At 38.6% G+C, this 17,047-nt stretch overlaps 1 protein-coding gene across 6 annotated transcripts in view; it reads left to right on the forward strand.

Moving 5' to 3' along the window:
- Positions 1-17,047, forward strand: part of ACER3 (alkaline ceramidase 3) — a 147,630-nt gene that overhangs the window by 60,440 nt on the left and 70,143 nt on the right. For 5 of the 6 annotated variants that reach the window (XM_081798894.1, XM_081798887.1, XM_081798888.1 and 2 more), the window contains one exon: positions 16,228-16,280. The exons of the other annotated variant lie outside the window; for it this stretch is intronic. In XM_081798894.1, coding sequence (XP_081655020.1) covers positions 16,228-16,280 — 53 coding nt within the window. The remainder of the gene's footprint in view (positions 1-16,227; positions 16,281-17,047) is intronic. 6 annotated transcript variants of the gene reach the window in all.

Raw genomic sequence — 17,047 nt, forward strand, 5'->3', positions numbered from 1 at the left:
TATCCATTCATCTGTCAGTGGACATCTGGGCTCTTTCCATAGTTTGGCTATTGTGGACATTGCTGCTATGAATATTGGGGTGCAGGTGCCCCTTCAGATCACGACATTTGTGTCTTTGGGGTAAATATCCAGTAGTGCAATTGCTGGGTCATAGGGTAGCTCTATTTTCAACTTTTTGAGGAACTTCCATACTGTTTTTCACACTGGCTGCACCAGCTTGCATTCCCACCAACAGTGTAAGAGGGTTCCCCTTTCTCCGCATCCCCGCCAACATCTGTCATTTCCTGACTTGTTTATTTTAGCCATTCTGACAGGTGTGAAGTGGTATCTCATTGAGGTTTTGATTTGTATTTCCCTGATGCCGAGTGATGTTGAGCACTTTTTCACGTGTCTGTCGGCCATTTGTATGTCTTCTTTGGAAATATGTCTGTTCATGTCTTTTGCCCATTTCTTGACTGGATTCTTTGTTTTTTGGATGTTGAGTGTGATAAGTTCTTTATAGACCTTGGATACTAGCCCTTTATCTGATATGTCATTTGCAAATATCTTCTCCCATTCTGTTGGTTGTCTTTTGGTTTTGTTGACGGTGTCCTTTGCTGTGCAAAAGCTTTTTATCTTGATGAAGTCCCAATAGTTCATATATGCCTTTGTTTCCCTTGCCTTTGGAGACATGTCTAGCAAAAAGTTGCTGCGGCCGAGGTCAAAGAGGTTGCTGCTTGTGTTCTCCTCTAGGATTTTGATGGATTGCTGTCTCACATTTGGGTCTTTCATCCATTTTGAGTCTATTTTTGTGTGTGGTGTAAGGAAATGGTCCAGTTTTATTCTTCTGCATGTGGCTGTCCAATTTTCCCAACACCATTTGTTGAAGAGACTGTCTTTTTTCCATTGGATATTCTTTCCTGCTTCGTCGAAGATGAGTTGACCATAGAGTTGAGGGTCCATTTCTGGGCTCTCTATTCTGTTCCATTGATCTATGTGTCTGTTTTTGTGCCAGTACCAGACTGTCTTGATGATTATAGCTTTGTAACAGAGCTTGAAGTCCAAAATTGTGATGCCACCAGCTTTGCTTTTCTTTTTCAACATTCCTCTGGCTATTCGGGGTCTTTTCTGGTTCCATACAAATTTTAGGATTATTTGTTGCAGCTCTGTGAAAAAAGTTGATGGCATTTTGATAGGGATTGCATTGAATGTGTAGATTGCTCTAGGTAGCATAGACATTTTCACAATATTTGTTCTTCCAATTCATGAGCATGGAACGTTTTTCCATTTCTTTGTGTCTTCTTCAATTTCTTTCATGAGTATTCTGTAGTTTTTTGAGTACAGATCCTTTGCCTCCTTGGTTAGATTTATTCCTAGTTATCTTATGGTTTTGGTGCAATTGTAAATGGGATCAATTTCCTAATTTCTCTTTCTTCTTTCTTGTTGTTAGTGTACAGAAATGCAACTGATTTCTGTAATTGATTTTATATCCTGCCACTTTACTGAATTCCTGTATGAGTTCTAGCAATTTTGGGGTGGAGTCTTTGGGTTTTCCACATAAAGTATCATGTCATCTGCAAAGAGTGAGAGTTTGACTTCTTCTTTGCCAATTCAGATGCTTTTTATTTCTTTTTGTTGTCTGATTGCTGAAGCTAGGACTTCTAATACTATGTTGAATAGCAGTGGTGATAGTGGACATCCCTGCCGCGTTCCTGACCTTCAGGGAAAAGCTCTCAGTTTTTTCCCATTGAGAATGATATTCACTGTGGGCTTTTCATAGATGGCTTTTATGATATTGGGGGTATGTACCCTTTATCCCTACACTGTGAAGAGTTTTAATCAAGAAAGGATGCTGTACTTTGTCAAATGCTTTTTCTGCATCTATTGAGAGGATCATATGGTTCTTGTTCTTTCTTTTATTAATGTATTGTATCACATCGATTGAGTTGCGGATGTTGAACCAACCTTGCAGCCCAGGAATAAATCCCACTTGGTCGTGGTGAACAATCCTTTTAATGTACTGTTGGATCCTATTGGCTAGTGTTTGGGTGAGAATTTTTGCATCCATGTTCATCAGGGATATTGGTCTGTAATTCTCCTTTTTGGTAGGGTCTTTGTCTGGTTTTGGGATCAAGGTGATGCTGGCTTCATAGAAAGAGTTTAGAAGTTTTCCTTCCATTTCTGTTTTTTAAAACAGCTTCAGAAGAATAGGTATTAGTTTTTCTTTAAATATTTGGCAGAATTACCATGGGAAGCCATCTGGCCCAGGACTGTTGTTTGTTGGGAGATTTTTTATTACTGCTTCAATTTCCTTGCTGGTTATGGGTCTGTTCAGGTTTTCTATTTCTTCCTGGTTCAGTTTTGGTAGTTTATACATCTCTAGGAATAAATATATCCATTTCTTCCAGATTGCCTAATTTGTTGGCATATAGATGCTCATAATATGTTCTTACAATTATTTGTATTTCTTCGGTGTTGGTTGTGATATCTCTTTCATTCATGATTTTATTTATTTATTATTTACTTATTTACTTATCTTTTTGATAAGTCTGGCCAGGGGATTATCAAATCTTATTAATTCTTTCAAATTTTTTTTTAAGATTTTATTTATTCACTTGAGAGAGAGAGAGAGCACAAGCAGGGGAAGAGGCAGAGGGAAAGGGAGAAGCAGACTCCCCGCCAAGCTGGGAGCCTGACATGGGGCTTGATCCCAGGACCTGGAGATCATGACCTGAGCTGAAGGCAGATGCTTAACCATCTGAGCGACCCAGGTGCCCCTTATTAATTCTTTCAAAGAACCAGCTCCTAGTTTTATTGACTTGTTCTACTGTTCTTTTGTTTTCTATTTCATTGATTTCTGCTCTAATCTTTATTATTTCTCTTCTCTTGCTGGGTTTAGGCTTTATTTGCTGTTCTTTCTCCAACTCCTTCAGGTGTAAAGTTCCGTTATGTATTTGAGACCTTGTTTCTTGAGAAAGGCTTGTATTGCTATATACTTCCCTCTTAGGACCGCCTTTGCTGCATCCCAAAGGTTTTGAACAATTGTGTTTTCATTTTTTGTTTCCATGAATTTTTTAATTCTTCTTTAATTTCCTGGTTGACCCATTCATTCTTTAGTAGGATGCTCTTTAGCCTCCATGTATTTGAATTCTTTCCAAATTTCCTCTTGTGATTGAGTTCCAGTTTCAAGGCACTGTGGTCTGAAAATATGCAGGGAATGATCCCAGTCTTTTGGTACTGGTTGAAACCTGATTTGTGACCCAGTTTGTGATCTATTCTGGAGAATGTACCATGTGCACTTGAGAAGAATATGTATTCTGTTGCTTTAGGATGGAATGCTCTGAATATATCTGTGAAGTCCCATCTGGTCCAGTGTGTCATTCAAAGCCCTTATTTCCTTGTTGATCTTCTGTCCATTTCCGTGAGTGGGGTGCCAAAGTCTGCTACTATTATTGTATTATTTTTTTATGTGTTTCTTTAATTTTGTTATTAACTGGCTGTTGCCTTGTTAGGGGCATAAATTTTACAGTTGTTCTTCTTTTTGGATAGACCCTTTAATTATGATATAATATCCTTCTTCATCTCTTAAAAACAGTCTTTGGTTTAAAATCTGATTTGTCTGATACAAGGATTGCCACCCCAGCTTTCTTTTGATGTCCATTAGCATGGTAAATGGTTTTCCACCCCCTCACTTTAAATTGGGAGGTGTCTTTGGGTCTAAAATGAGTCTTTTGTGGGGCGCCTGGGTGGCTCAGTTGGTTAAGCGACTGCCTTCAGCTCAGGTCATGATCCTAGAGTCCTAGGATCGAGTCCCGCATCAGACTCCCCTCTCGGCGGGGAGTCTGCTTCTCCCTCTGACCCTCCCCCCTCTCATGCTCTGTCTCATTCTTTCTCTCTCAAATAAATAAATAAAATCTTTAAAATAAAATAAAATGAGTCTTTTGCAGACAGCGTAGAGTCTTGCTTTTTTATTCAGTTTCTGATACCCTGTGTCTTTTGATTGGGGCATTTAGCCCATTTACATTCAGAGTAACTATTGAATATACCATACTTATATCATTTAATATACCATATAGTAATTATCTGTTTACTTTCTGACTCTCCCCTAATGTTATTTAGTAGTTAAGGGGGAAAGTGGCAGAATATGAGGTTGGAGAGATTTAGGCAGGAGCCAGATCATGCAGGGCCAGAGTAAAGAGTCTGGATTTTATTCTAAGAATGTAACATGATCCTATTTATGTTTTTAAAAGATCACCGTGACTGCTTTGTGGAGAATGGATTGTGGATGGTAAGAGTGCCAGCTGGGAACCTAGTTAACAGACTGTTGCAGTGGCGCAAGTGAGAGGTGATAGTGGTTTAGAGTAGGACAGTGGAGACTGGAGAGAAGTCGATGATTCAGGACATATATTGGAGATAGTGCCTTTAGGGCTTATTAATGTGTTAAATGTGGGAGTTAAAGATTTTCAGATTACTTTCTAGGTTTCTAGTTTGAGCAAGTGTCTAGAGAGAAGATCTGGCATTCTGTTTTTATTTATTTATTTATTTATTTATTTATTTAAAGATTTTATTTATTTATTTGAGAGAGAGAATGAGAGAGAGCACATGAGAGGGGGGAGGGTCAGAGGGAGAAGCAGACTCCCCGCTGAGCAGGGAGCCTGATGCGGGACTCGATCCAGGGACTCCAGGATCATGACCTGAGCCGAAGGCAGTCGCTTAACCAACTGAGCCACCCAGGCGCCCCTGGCGTCTGTTTTTATTATGTTGAGTTTGAAATGCCTGTTAGACATTGAATGAAGGTGTTAAAATATATGAGATTGGAGTTCATAGGGGGGTTTAGGCATCATTGTCCTAACGTTGGTATTTAAAGCTGTGGAAACTGATGAGATCACCCAGGAAATGAATCTAGGAAGGGAAGATGGCCAAAGATTAATATAAATACCATAAGTTCATCACCCAGAGGTAGAACCTGGCATGCAGACATCTTAATAGGCCCCTATTTAATATTTAACCATTTTAAAATTAGTTGCCCATATTTGAGAGTTCCCATAGAAATCCAAATCTTTGGGGCACCTGGGTGGCCCAGTCGGTTGAGCATCTGCCTTCAGCTCAGGTCATGATCCCAGGGTCCTGGGATTGAGCCCCAAGTGGGACTCCCTGCTCGGCGGGGGTCAGGGAGAGGGGGGTCTGCATCTTCCTCTCCCTCTGCCCCTCCCCCACTCATGCTCTCTCTCGCATTCTCTCTCTCTCAAATAAATAAATAAAATCTTAAAAAGAAAAAAAAAAGAAATCCAGGTCTTTGCCTTCTCTTAATAATTAGAAGATGCAACATCACTGAGCTTGTATGTCTTCATGGGAGCAATCAGCCCAAGCTGTTCTTCTTAGAATGGTCTGTATAGTTGACCACAATCTCTACTGTTCCCTTATTGTTCTTCACTTAGCTATTTTACTCAAATGCCTCTCTGGGCATTTGAATTTACAGCCCCTGATTTAGACCTTAAGGATAGAAGGAGCCAACAAAGGAACCTAGGAAGAAGCAATCATGAGATAAGAAAACCAGGAGAATAGGGCATTACAGAAAACTAGGTAGGAAGGTGTTTCAATTATTAAATGCCACTAAGAGATTGAGTAAGATGAAGACAGAAAAGGGCTGTTGTTTTTGGTGTGAATGGGTTTGAGGAATAGATGGGAAGGAGAGGTGAGGACGTGGAGGTAGTTCTTTTGAAAACTCAGGAAAGTGAAGAGGTGTAGGTAATGGGGCAGAAGGGTGGCTTTTGGAGATATTAACGAATATGTGAACAGTCCATTAGAGAAGTAGACATTAATGATGCAGGAGAGAAAGGTGATAATAAATTGAAGATTTAGGAGAACAGATGATATCCTAGAGCACAAGAGCCCAATTGTGGGCTTGTTAGAAGGAGACATGCTGCTTCAGGGAGGGAAGGAGAGTGTTGGTCCTGAGGTGATGGCAATATGGAATACTGATAGATAAAAATGAGAATCTTCAGTGTTCACACAGAGCCAGAGAATTATCTTAGGCTAAAGATTTAGACTAAATATAGACTTTTATTCATTCATTCAAAGAGAGAGGGGGAGATGGGTGGGGGGAGGGGAAGAGGGAGGAGAGAGAATTTTAAGCCGTCTCCATGCACAGCATCTAGCCTGACGCAGGCCTTGATCTCACAACCTTGAGATTATGACCTGAGCCAAAATCAAGAGTTGGTAACTTAACCAACTGAGCCACTCAGGCGCCCCTAGACTTATATTTAGACTTACAGATTTATATAGATTTACTTGGATTAAATACCGATTTTGGAATTTAATCTGTAAAAATCTGATGCTTTTCTTAAAGAGCACATAATAGTCATATATAGTCTCATAGTATTGAAAGAGAGAATATTACTTTACATTTTATAGGTGAGAACTGAGGGTCAGACATGTGGATTTAAGATTGCCCATTGAGCAGAACTGGGGCTTCACCCCCTAGTCATCACGAGTTCCAGTCTTACACTCTTCCTGACATACCCATATCTCTAACTTACTGACCTAAAATCTAAGTGAACTAGCCATGTACTTTAATCTTAAGGGAACATTAATTGATTTTTTTGATCAGGTTTTAGCATTGTGGTTGGGAGAATATGCTTACTAAATTTGTTTTTTACCACCTTTGTGATTTAGAATTTAAAAGGGAAAAAATAAGTTCCAAAACTGATTTGGAGATTTTTTTTTTAATAGCCTTCTTAAAACTATAGAAAATATGTTCTGTTGAGAAAAAGGTAATATTGAACATCTGCAGAATATTTTTTCCTGTCTTTTCCTGAGTTGAATAATAAAACTTGAAATCATACCTTGCCCTCGTTTCTTATCCAATGAAAATAAGTTTGAGTCTTATATATGTGCCTTATATTTCCACATCTGGCTTTTGAAAGGATTTTATTTGGTGCCTCTAATTCTGTCTTGATTCATATTCTTACAGAATAATTCCTTCTTAAGTTTTGGATCAGCCTTGACTCATTAAAGTTTATACACCAGAAACAGTAGTTTCTGAAGAATAATTTCTAGATACCTGTATCTTGTCAAGACAATTTAATGACAGCCTTAAATTACAAACTTATTTTTCACTTTAAGATTCATATTCATAGGGGGCACCTGGGTGGCTCAGTCGGCTAAGCGGCTGCCTTCGGCTCAGGTCATGATCCTGGAGTCCTGGGATTGAGCCCCACATTGGGCTCCCTGCTCAGCGGGGAGTCTGCTTCTCCCTCTTCCTCTCCCTGCCACTCTGCCTCCTTGTGCTCACTCTCTTTCTGTCAAGTAAGTAAAAACAGTCTTTTAAAAAATATATTTAAAAAAAGATTCATATTCATAAATAAAGTCTTTAAACTACATAGATATTACTAATTTTGGTGGGGTTTTAAAAATCGTTCTTTTGCTTTTGTGACTTACTGAGATTTACAGCTAGAGGGTTTTTACTCCCTTTTCCCCCATTAAAGCACATAAGCACATCATAGTTTTCCCTTGGATCTGGGTATAGTCAGTATGATAAATTATTTTTTTTTTTTTTTTTTTTTTTTTTTTTTTTTTGTGAGAGAGAGAATGAGAGACAGAGAGCATGAGAGGGGAAGGGTCAGAGGGAGAAGCAGACCCCCCGCTGAGCAGGGAGCCCGATGCGGGACTCGATCCCGGGACTCCAGGATCATGACCTGAGCCGAAGGCAGTCGCTTAACCAACTGAGCCACCCAGGCGCCCAGTATGATAAATTATTTTAAGAGACTCAGTTATCACTGTTAATCCTCTTGGTCTCATTTTCCTGTTATATATATTTGAAGGTTTTATTTTTAAGTAATCTCTACACCCAACGTGGGGCTCGAACTCACAACCCAGAGATCAAGAGTACCACGTTCTACCAACTGAGCCAGCCAGGCACCCCTCATTTTCTTTCCAATATTTTAATGTGTCTGGAGAACATCTGGGTTAACCATTGATTAGAGGGGAGGTGACCAAAATGCTTCCTGAACTCTCCTTTGATTTCTTGTGAAATGTGGGCATGTGGCTGAGTTTCCTATCTGGCTCACATTAGAGGCATGCTTTTGGGCATCCTAGTTTATTTTTCTCCTTCCCTTTGCAGACCACCTCCTGCCCTTGTTTCCTGTGCCACAAGTTTCCTTAGGTCCTGGGCACAAAACCACAATTTCATCCTTGACTAGTCCCCTTACTCCCCCTCTCAGAACTCCCATATCCCTTCATTAGCCAAGTCTTCAGGTTCTATCTTTGTGATCTCTAGAATAGCTTCTTTCTTTCCATTTTTGTTGTCATCATTCTAATTGAGAACCTGTATTTTTTTTTTTTCACCTAGACTTCTCCTTACTAACTTCACAGGTGGCATGGGACACCATGCATTCTTTTCCTAAGTAAAAGTTCTGTTCTTTTGGACATCTGCTGCCCTACAAAATTCTGATATTTCTCTTAATTGCTTCCAGGAGTAGGTGTGACGGAAGGAAAGGCTTTAGGGCAGACGGACTTTGTTTCTAATCTGAGCTTTGCCACTTACTAGCTTTTTGATATTTCCAGACATCACTTTCTTCCTGTACAAAATGGGAATAATGTGGGAATACCTTGTAGATCTTTTGAAACGACTGGAGGTAGAGTGTATAAAGTGCCATGCCTGGCACTGGTATTACAGGTGCAAACTAAAAAACACTATATGTGCTCCCAGCTCACCTTTCTGCCTTATTTTCTGTTCCTGATACTCAGTCCTATTGAATGAAATGCTTATTCCTAAGTATTGTCCACATCTCCATACCTTTACTCAAACTGTATATATGTTCTCCACTTGTATGTTCTCCCTCGCCTTATCTGCCTGCAAATCTCTCTTAAGTTCTATCTCAAATGTCACCTTGTGAGGCAAGGCAAGCCTTTCTGTTCTTATTGTCCACATTCTACCCAAATAATGTTTTTTCTTCTTTGGAACTATTTCCCGTATTATTTTTTCAATTCAGGGACATTCCTTACCACCCTCTACTACCAATACACATACTCTAATGTGAAGTGCTGGATCATTGAGGAGGAAGAAAAAAAATCAACCAATTAGCAAGTACTTAATAAGTGTTCTTTATATTTTCTGCACTGTGCTAGGTTCTAGAGATTCTTTAGTGAACTATAGAGACCTAGATCATGCCTTTATGAATCTTAGAATTTAACAATGATCTTTGGCTTTTGATGTTCAGCAAAATCATTGGCAGGCTTTTAAAATACGGGTACCAGAGTATCCACTAAATCAGGAGTTTCTAGAACAAGGGCCTCTAGGTAAAATAGAATTCTCCAAATCTGATAACTACTGGCCTAGCCAAACACTATTTCTTACATGCCCTGTTATGGTTGTCTTAATGGAGGAGGAAGCAGAGGAAGATTTGACTTAGGAGGTGACATTTAAAATGGATATGGGGTATATACTGAAGTATTAAGGGTAAAGGGACATGATGTATCCAATTTACTCATGGTTCATAAAAATAATTATATATGTACACATATATATACATACATTTATATATACACATACATATGTGGATATAGATATCAAAATGTTAGAAATGGTGTTTCTGGGGCACCTGGGTGGTTCAGTCCGTTAAACGTCTGCCTTCGGCTCAGGTCATGATCCCAGGGTTCTGGGATTGAGCCCCACATCAGGCTCTCTGTTCAGCAGGAAGCCTGCTTCTCCCTCTCCCACTCCCCCTGCTTGTGCACTCTCTCTCTCTGTCAAATAAATAAATAAAATCTTAAAAAAAAGAAATGTTGATTCTGAGTAGAACATACACTGCAGTTTACTATTCTTTAAACATTTCTGAAGTTCGAAATTGTTTGAAAAGAAGAAGCTAACAGGAATGAGCAAAAGTTAATTGGATCTAGAAATTGTGTAAGATTTCGTGGGTTTTTTTTTTAAGTGTTTTTTTGTTTGTTTGTTCGTTTTGTAATCTCTACTCCCATCGTGGGGCTAGGACTCACTACCCCAAGATCAAGAGTCTTATGCTCTTCCAACTGAGCCAACCAGGTGCCCCAAAGTTGTATAACATTTCAATAACCAGAGACACAGATGATAGGATTGGAGGCAGGGTGTAAGTATGCCAGGCTGAAAGGACAGGGTAATCACAAGACCAGCAAAGGCAGAGGAGACTAGAAGTTGATAGTGTGAGGTAAGAGACCAGTCAGGTAAGCAGTCAGGTGTGACTGAACTACAAGCTGCAATAAAAGAAATGAGTGGAGCCAGATTATGAAGCTCCATGTATGCCTTGCAAATTTAGTCTGTCATTTAAACTAGTGGCTGCCAAGTAGAATACTCACAGCCCAAGTGGTAAGGAAAATGATCTGTTGAAGTGCAGCAAGAAAACTTTGTAACTTCTATTTGTATATATGTTACCTCTTTCTTTACCTCATCTAAATTTCTATTTTATGTGTTTTAAAAAATATGTAGTATCTTAACACAGTAGTGTATATACAGTTTGTAAATAAATATCATATATGGGGTTGCTAAAATTTTTTTTTTGTTGATATCAAAGTTGAGAGACCACTCCTTTAGACATTTTCCTGCCTTGTAATTAGAGCAGTATTTTTAAAAATGCAAAACTAATTATATTAGTCCCTGTATGTATGCATGTGTATATGTGTGTATACATACATTTGGGTATATGTGTATAGTTTTTCAACAACTTAGTCTTTAATATAAAGTCCAAATCTGAATCAGATTTTAACATGACTTTAAATGCTCTTCTTAGTCTGCTGCCTACAAATCATGCCAATCTACTCACAGACTGGATCCCTATTCCAACATTGTTCATGGTGTAAGCCAAGTTCTTTCAGTTTTTTTAATGCACTACCTTGACTTTACATCTGCAGGATCCTTCTACATAGAATGGCCTCATTTGTTTAAAAAAAAATCCTTTTACTTGCTTAACTTCTGTTTATTCTTCAAGCCCTATCGTATGTGTTACTTCCCCCAGTAGCCCTCTTCTGACTCCCCAGATGAGGTTGTAGTTCCTGTGTTCAGAAATGGCCCCTTTCATATTTTTAATGGCTTAAAGTTCTGAGGACAGGAACCTTATCTCTCTTGTTCACTCATTTATCCCAGAGGAAATGCTTGGAATGTTGTTGAGGGCCCAGTAAATATTTGTTAAAAAGGAAATGGGGTTGTGCAGCAGCAGGAACTCTCATTCATTAGTGGTGGGAATGCAAAATGGTATAGCCACTTTGGAAGATAGTTTGATGGTTTCTTACAAAATTAAGTATACTAGGGTGCCTGGGTGGTTCAGTTGGTTAAGCGACTGCCTTCGGCTCAGGTCATGATCCTGGAGTCCCGGAATCGAGTCCCGCATCGGGCTCCCTGCTCGGCAGGGAGTCTGCTTCTCCCTCTGACCCTCCCCCCTCTCATGTGCTCTCTCTCATTCTCTCCCAAATAAATAAATAAAATCTTTAAAAAAAAAAAAAAAAAACAAAATTAAGTATACTCTCACCATATGATTCAGCAGTCACACTTATTGGTATTTACCCAAAAGGGTTGAAAGCTTATCTTCATGCAAATACCTGCACACAGGTATTTATAGCAGCTTTATTTACAAGGCTGGGCTTGGAAGCAACTTAGATGTCCTTTAGTAGGTGAGTGGATAGATAAACTGTTAGACCTTTAGACAATGAAATATTTATTCAGTGCTAAAAAGAAGTGAGGTATCAAACAATGAAAAGACAAGAAGGAACCTTAAATGCCTATTATTAAGTGAAAGAATACCTATTGCTAACTGAAAAAAACTATATACTATATGATTCCAAGTATATAATATTGTGCAAAAGGCAAAACTATGGAGACAGTAAAAAGATAAGTGGTTGCCAGGGTTCAGATAGAAAGAGAGATGAAATGGCAAAACAAAGAGAATTTAGGGTAATGAAACCATTCTCTATAATATAACGGTGAATACATGTCTTTGTAAAATTTGTCCATACCCAAGAGTGAACCATAAAATATAAGCTGTGGACTTTGGGTGATAATGATATACCAATGTAGGTGCATCAGTTGTAACAAATGTACCGTTGTGGTAGGGGATCTTGATAGTGAGGGAGGCTGTGCACATGAGGAGGCAGAGTTTGTATGGAAAATCTTTGTACCTCAGTTTTGTTGTGAACCTAAAACTGCTTTTAAAAAGTCCATTAAAAAATAGACTAGTCTATAATATAGAGCATTCTACAAGAAAAAAAGAGGGGGGCATGCAGCCGTCATTAGGGAAATGCCAATCAGAACCACAGTGAATACCACTTCAGTACATTAGGATGGCTATAATCCGAAAGACAGCCAATAACAAATATTGGGAGGATGTGGAGAAATTCATATATTGCTCATGAGGGTGTAAAATGATGCAGCTGCTTTTGAAAAACACTTTGGCAGTTCTTCAAAATGCTAAACACAGAGTTATCATATGACCCACAAATTCCACTCTTAGGTATGTATACCCAAGAGAAATGAAATGAAAACAAGTCTGCACAAAAACTTGCACGTGAATGTTCACAGTAGTGTTATTCAGAATAGTCAAAATGTGGAAAAAACCTAAATGTCTATCTTAGCTTGAGCTGCCATAACAGAATACCATAGTCTGGGTGGCTTGAACAACAGACATTTATCTCTCACAGTTCTGGAGGCTGGAAAGTCCAGGATTAAGGTGCTGGCTGATTCGGTTCCTAATGAGATCTTCTTGGCTTGCAGACGGCTGCCTTCTGCTTGTCCTCACATGGCCTCTCCTGATGCATGCAGGCAGATTGAGAGTGAGGTCCTATCTTTTCCTCAGAGAAAAGATAGCTCAGGTCATGATCCTGGAGTCCCGGGATCGAGTCTCAGTACACTCATCCCATCATGGGGGCCCTACCTTCATAACCTCATCTAAACCTAATTACCTTCTAAAGGCTCCATGCCCAATACCATCACATTTGGGGTTAAAGCTTCAACATATAAGTTGGTGGGGTGGGGACACAGCATGCAATTTGTAACAAGGTCCATCAACTGGTGAATGGATTTATAATAAAAGTTCAGAACAGGCAAATCTATAAAGACAGAAAATACATTAGTGGTTGTCTAGGGCTAAGGAGTGGGGAGATTTGAGTAGAAATAGGGAGTGACTACTAGTGGATATGAGATTTCTCTTTGGGTTGATGAAACTGTTCTAAAATTAGATAATGATGATGGTTGCGCAGTCTGAACATTTAAGAACAATTGAATTGTGCACCTTAAATTAATTTTATAGTATGTGAATTATATGTCAATAAAGCTGATAAACTTTAGCAAAAACTGATGTTTGCTTTAAAGCGGCAAAATAGAAAACATTGTGTGGGGCGCCTGGGTGGCTCAGTTGGTTGAGCGACTGCCTTCGGCTCAGGTCATGATCCTGGAGTCTCGGGATCGGGTCCCGCATTGGGCTCCCTGCTCAGTGGAGAGCCTGCTTCTGCCTCTCTCTCTGCCTGCCTCTCTGCCTACTTGTGCTTTCTCTCTGTGTGTCAAATAAATAAATAAAATCTTAAAAAAAAATAGAAAACATTGTGTAGAGAAAGGTGATGCTCTTCTATACATTTCTTTGCATTCTAAGTAGATTCTTGAAGTAAATTGTAGAGATCTCTGAAAATCAGACTTTTATTTTTATTTATTTTTTTATTTATTTGAGAGAGAGAATGAGCTAGAGAGAGAGAGCATGAGAGGGGGGAGGGTCAGAGGGCAAAGCAGGCTCCCCGCTGAGCAGGGAGCCCGATGCGGGACTCGATCCCGGGACTCCAGGATCATGACCTGAGCTGAAGGCAGTCGCTTAACCAACTGAGCCACCCAGGCGCCCTGAAAATCAGACTTTTAATGCTATATAATAAAGAGTACAAGAGCATATTTGAAAAGGTTTGGACAAAAACAGTTCTTGAGTAAAGCACGATTAAGTGGCCAGTCTACTTTTCAGAATGAATAGTCATCCCACTGCATTTTATTTTTTTTATTTCATAGTATATTATATGACTTTAACTCACAAAGTTTGTGGGCTCCCCCTCCTTTCCATTAATTTACCCACCTTTGCACTTTCTAATTTCTCCTTTGGAAAAAAGACATCAGCCATTCTGCTTCCTCATTTCTTTTTCCTTTTTTTTTTTTTTTAAGGTTTTGTTTATTTATTTGAGAGAGAATGAGCGAGAGAAAGAGAGGGCACGAGAAGGGGCAGAGGGAGAGGGAGAAGCAGACTCCCTGCTTGAACAGGGAGCCCAATGTGGGGCTTGATCCCAGGACCCTGGGATCATGACCTGAGCTGAAGGCAGATGCTTAACTGACTGAGCCACCCACCCCTGCCTCCTTATTTCTTTAGTAAAATGAGTGCAGTAACTGTTTACTTCTGTCATCTCATGTTGAATAGTAAAAAATAATGTGATAATGTATTTAGTGATTTTTTTTAAAAAAAAGCAAGAGTAATGGGGCACCTGGGTGGTGCAGTTGGTTAAGCCATCAACTTTTGGTTTCTGCTCAGGTCATGATCTCAGGGTCGTGAGATCGGGCCCTGTCTTGGGCTCTGTGCTTAGCTTGGAGTCTTGAGGTTCTCTCCCTCTTCCTCTGACCCTTCTGCTTGTGCTCTCTCTTTCAAATAAGTAAATAAATCTTAAAAAAAAAAAAAAAAAGCTAGAGTAACAAGGGACACTTGGGTGGCTCAGTCGGTTAAGCATCTAACTCTTGGTTCTGGCTTAGGTCATGATCTTAGGGTCATGGGATCAAGCCCTGTCCTGGGCTCCATGCTCACCTTGGTGTGTGCTTGAGATTCTCTCCCTTTTCTTCCTCCTCTGCCCCTTCCCCCACTCATGTTGCACATGTGTGCTCAAATAAATAAATAAATAAAATCTTTTTTAAAAAGTAAGAGTAACAAATTTTTGAAATTTTTCTCAAGTGGCTTTGTACAAATTATTTAGTGACACCTCCATTTACCATGTTTGTTAGGCCAACTCTTATACATCCTTAAGGCTAACGCCCCTGGTTTCTTTTCTCTTCCTTCATAAGTGCCCTCTACTGTTCTCCTATGGTACTCTGTATATCTCTTTATCATATCTTCACCTACTGGCATCTTATCTGCCTGTCTCTTCCGTTAGACTGTATGCTTTATTAAGGCCAATGATTAGATCTTATCTTTGTAACTGTAACTGAATTTGGCAAATAGGAGGTGCTCAGTAAATGCTTGTTGAATTTAACTTAATGTAGAAGCCTTTTTGTCAGGTGTCATAGGGACTGATAATTTGGTCAGCTAATTTTTAAAAATTCAGAACAGAATTATTGTAAAATTATGTATATACCTACCTTAAATTTTTTTTTAATTAAAACATGGTTAAATAATCTTTGACAATTATTTGATATATGGCATGGCCTTGGGATCCTAATTATAGTTCTACTTAGCTTTTCTCGCATTAAAAAACAAAAATTTTTAAAAACCCTAAAATGAAAATAGTTTATTTAAAATAGAGGCACTTGGGAAAACTTTGAGACCTAAATATGGAATCTTTAGATTTTTACTATTTTTCTCAATCTAACAGGTATCTTACCCACACTTAATTCAACAGCAATTTTTATTAGCAACTCTCTTTTATTGAGTCTGTTTTAAGCATTTTAAATAGTTTTTGTAGAAACAACAGCTCACTTTTTGAAATCATATTTCTGATAACTTAATACAGTGGCATTAACAGGTTTGGGAACAAATATAACTGTCTGGCTCTTAGTAAGTATACAATTCAGCTATTTGGATAAATGTGCAAGGAAGTACTAGAGTAGCTAACTAGCTGTAAGCATTATCCTGTAATGTTTAAGCTGTAAAGCTTATCCTGAGAGGCAGTCTCTCCTTTGCTGCCCTGTCCACCACTCCCTTGCGGTGTAGTCAATGAACTTCTGTCTTCTTTAAAAAAAAAAAAAAAGCTTATTCTGAGTATCAGGTAGTATATTTTACAGAAAGAATGGAGACTATTGATTAATCTAGTAAGTCCACTTAGTGGAAGGAATTTATGAGAATTTATACTGTACTTGGGGTTTTTTTTTCTATACCAAAATTTCATCAATTATAGAACTTATGCAGGGTCTGCTGTATCCTGCCATAGATTTCATAAACTTTGTTCTTAAAATTCAGTGCTTTGCATTGTCTTATTATCTTCTCACGTCACTCTGGCCAGCCCCAAAGAATTTCATGCTAATCGTCTTTTTTTATTTGTTTGTTTTAATTTCAGTGGTAGGAATGGGATCCTGGTGCTTCCACATGACTCTGAAATATGAAATGCAGGTCAGTAATAACAAAATTAACTAAATGCTTACTTCTCTTCACCCAGAGACACTTCAGATTTGAGGAAAGAGTACATTACTAGAGGGTGCTATTGATATAAGAGACCAAAGGGAAAAAAAGAGATTACAAATCTCTGGAGATTTTAATTTAGGCCAGAGGATTCAAATTGACTAGGTGGAATAAAGAGGTGAGCAAATAAATTAGCTGTCCATAGAGAAAACAAGTGACAGCACTGTAGCTTTTGTCCTCCTCTGTACAGACATGCATAATGTTAGAGCAGGATTAGAGAGTACAGACCCCTGGAGACATTTTAAAAAGACAGTTCACTAATATAATATATTCTTCGATGCCTGTATTTCCTCATGTCTCTTTTATGGCATCCATTTGAATGGATGATTCCTCTAGCTAGCAAAATTTTAGAGCTATGCAAGGATTTTTATTTACTGTCCTTGCTCTAGGAGGCCATATATCTAGTCCTCAGTCTTTTGACCTCTTTATTTCCAATTGCTAACCCAGAAACTCATGGAACAGCACTGTCCAGTAGAAATATCATATGAGTATGTATGTAATTTAAAAATTTTTGGTAGCCACATTAAGAAAGGCCATGTTAAAAAGAAATAGGTAAAATCAATTATAATAATATATTTTATTTAACCCAATATATTCAAATATTATTTCAACATGTAATCAGTATAAAAATTTATTAATGAAATGTTTCATGTCTTGAAATAGGTGTATATCTCAATTTAGATTAGGTTTATTTCAAG

This window comes from Leptonychotes weddellii, chromosome 11 (assembly GCF_054177405.1).
Source record: "Leptonychotes weddellii isolate Sample4059 chromosome 11, ASM5417740v2, whole genome shotgun sequence".
Classification (NCBI taxonomy): domain Eukaryota; kingdom Metazoa; phylum Chordata; class Mammalia; order Carnivora; family Phocidae; genus Leptonychotes; species Leptonychotes weddellii.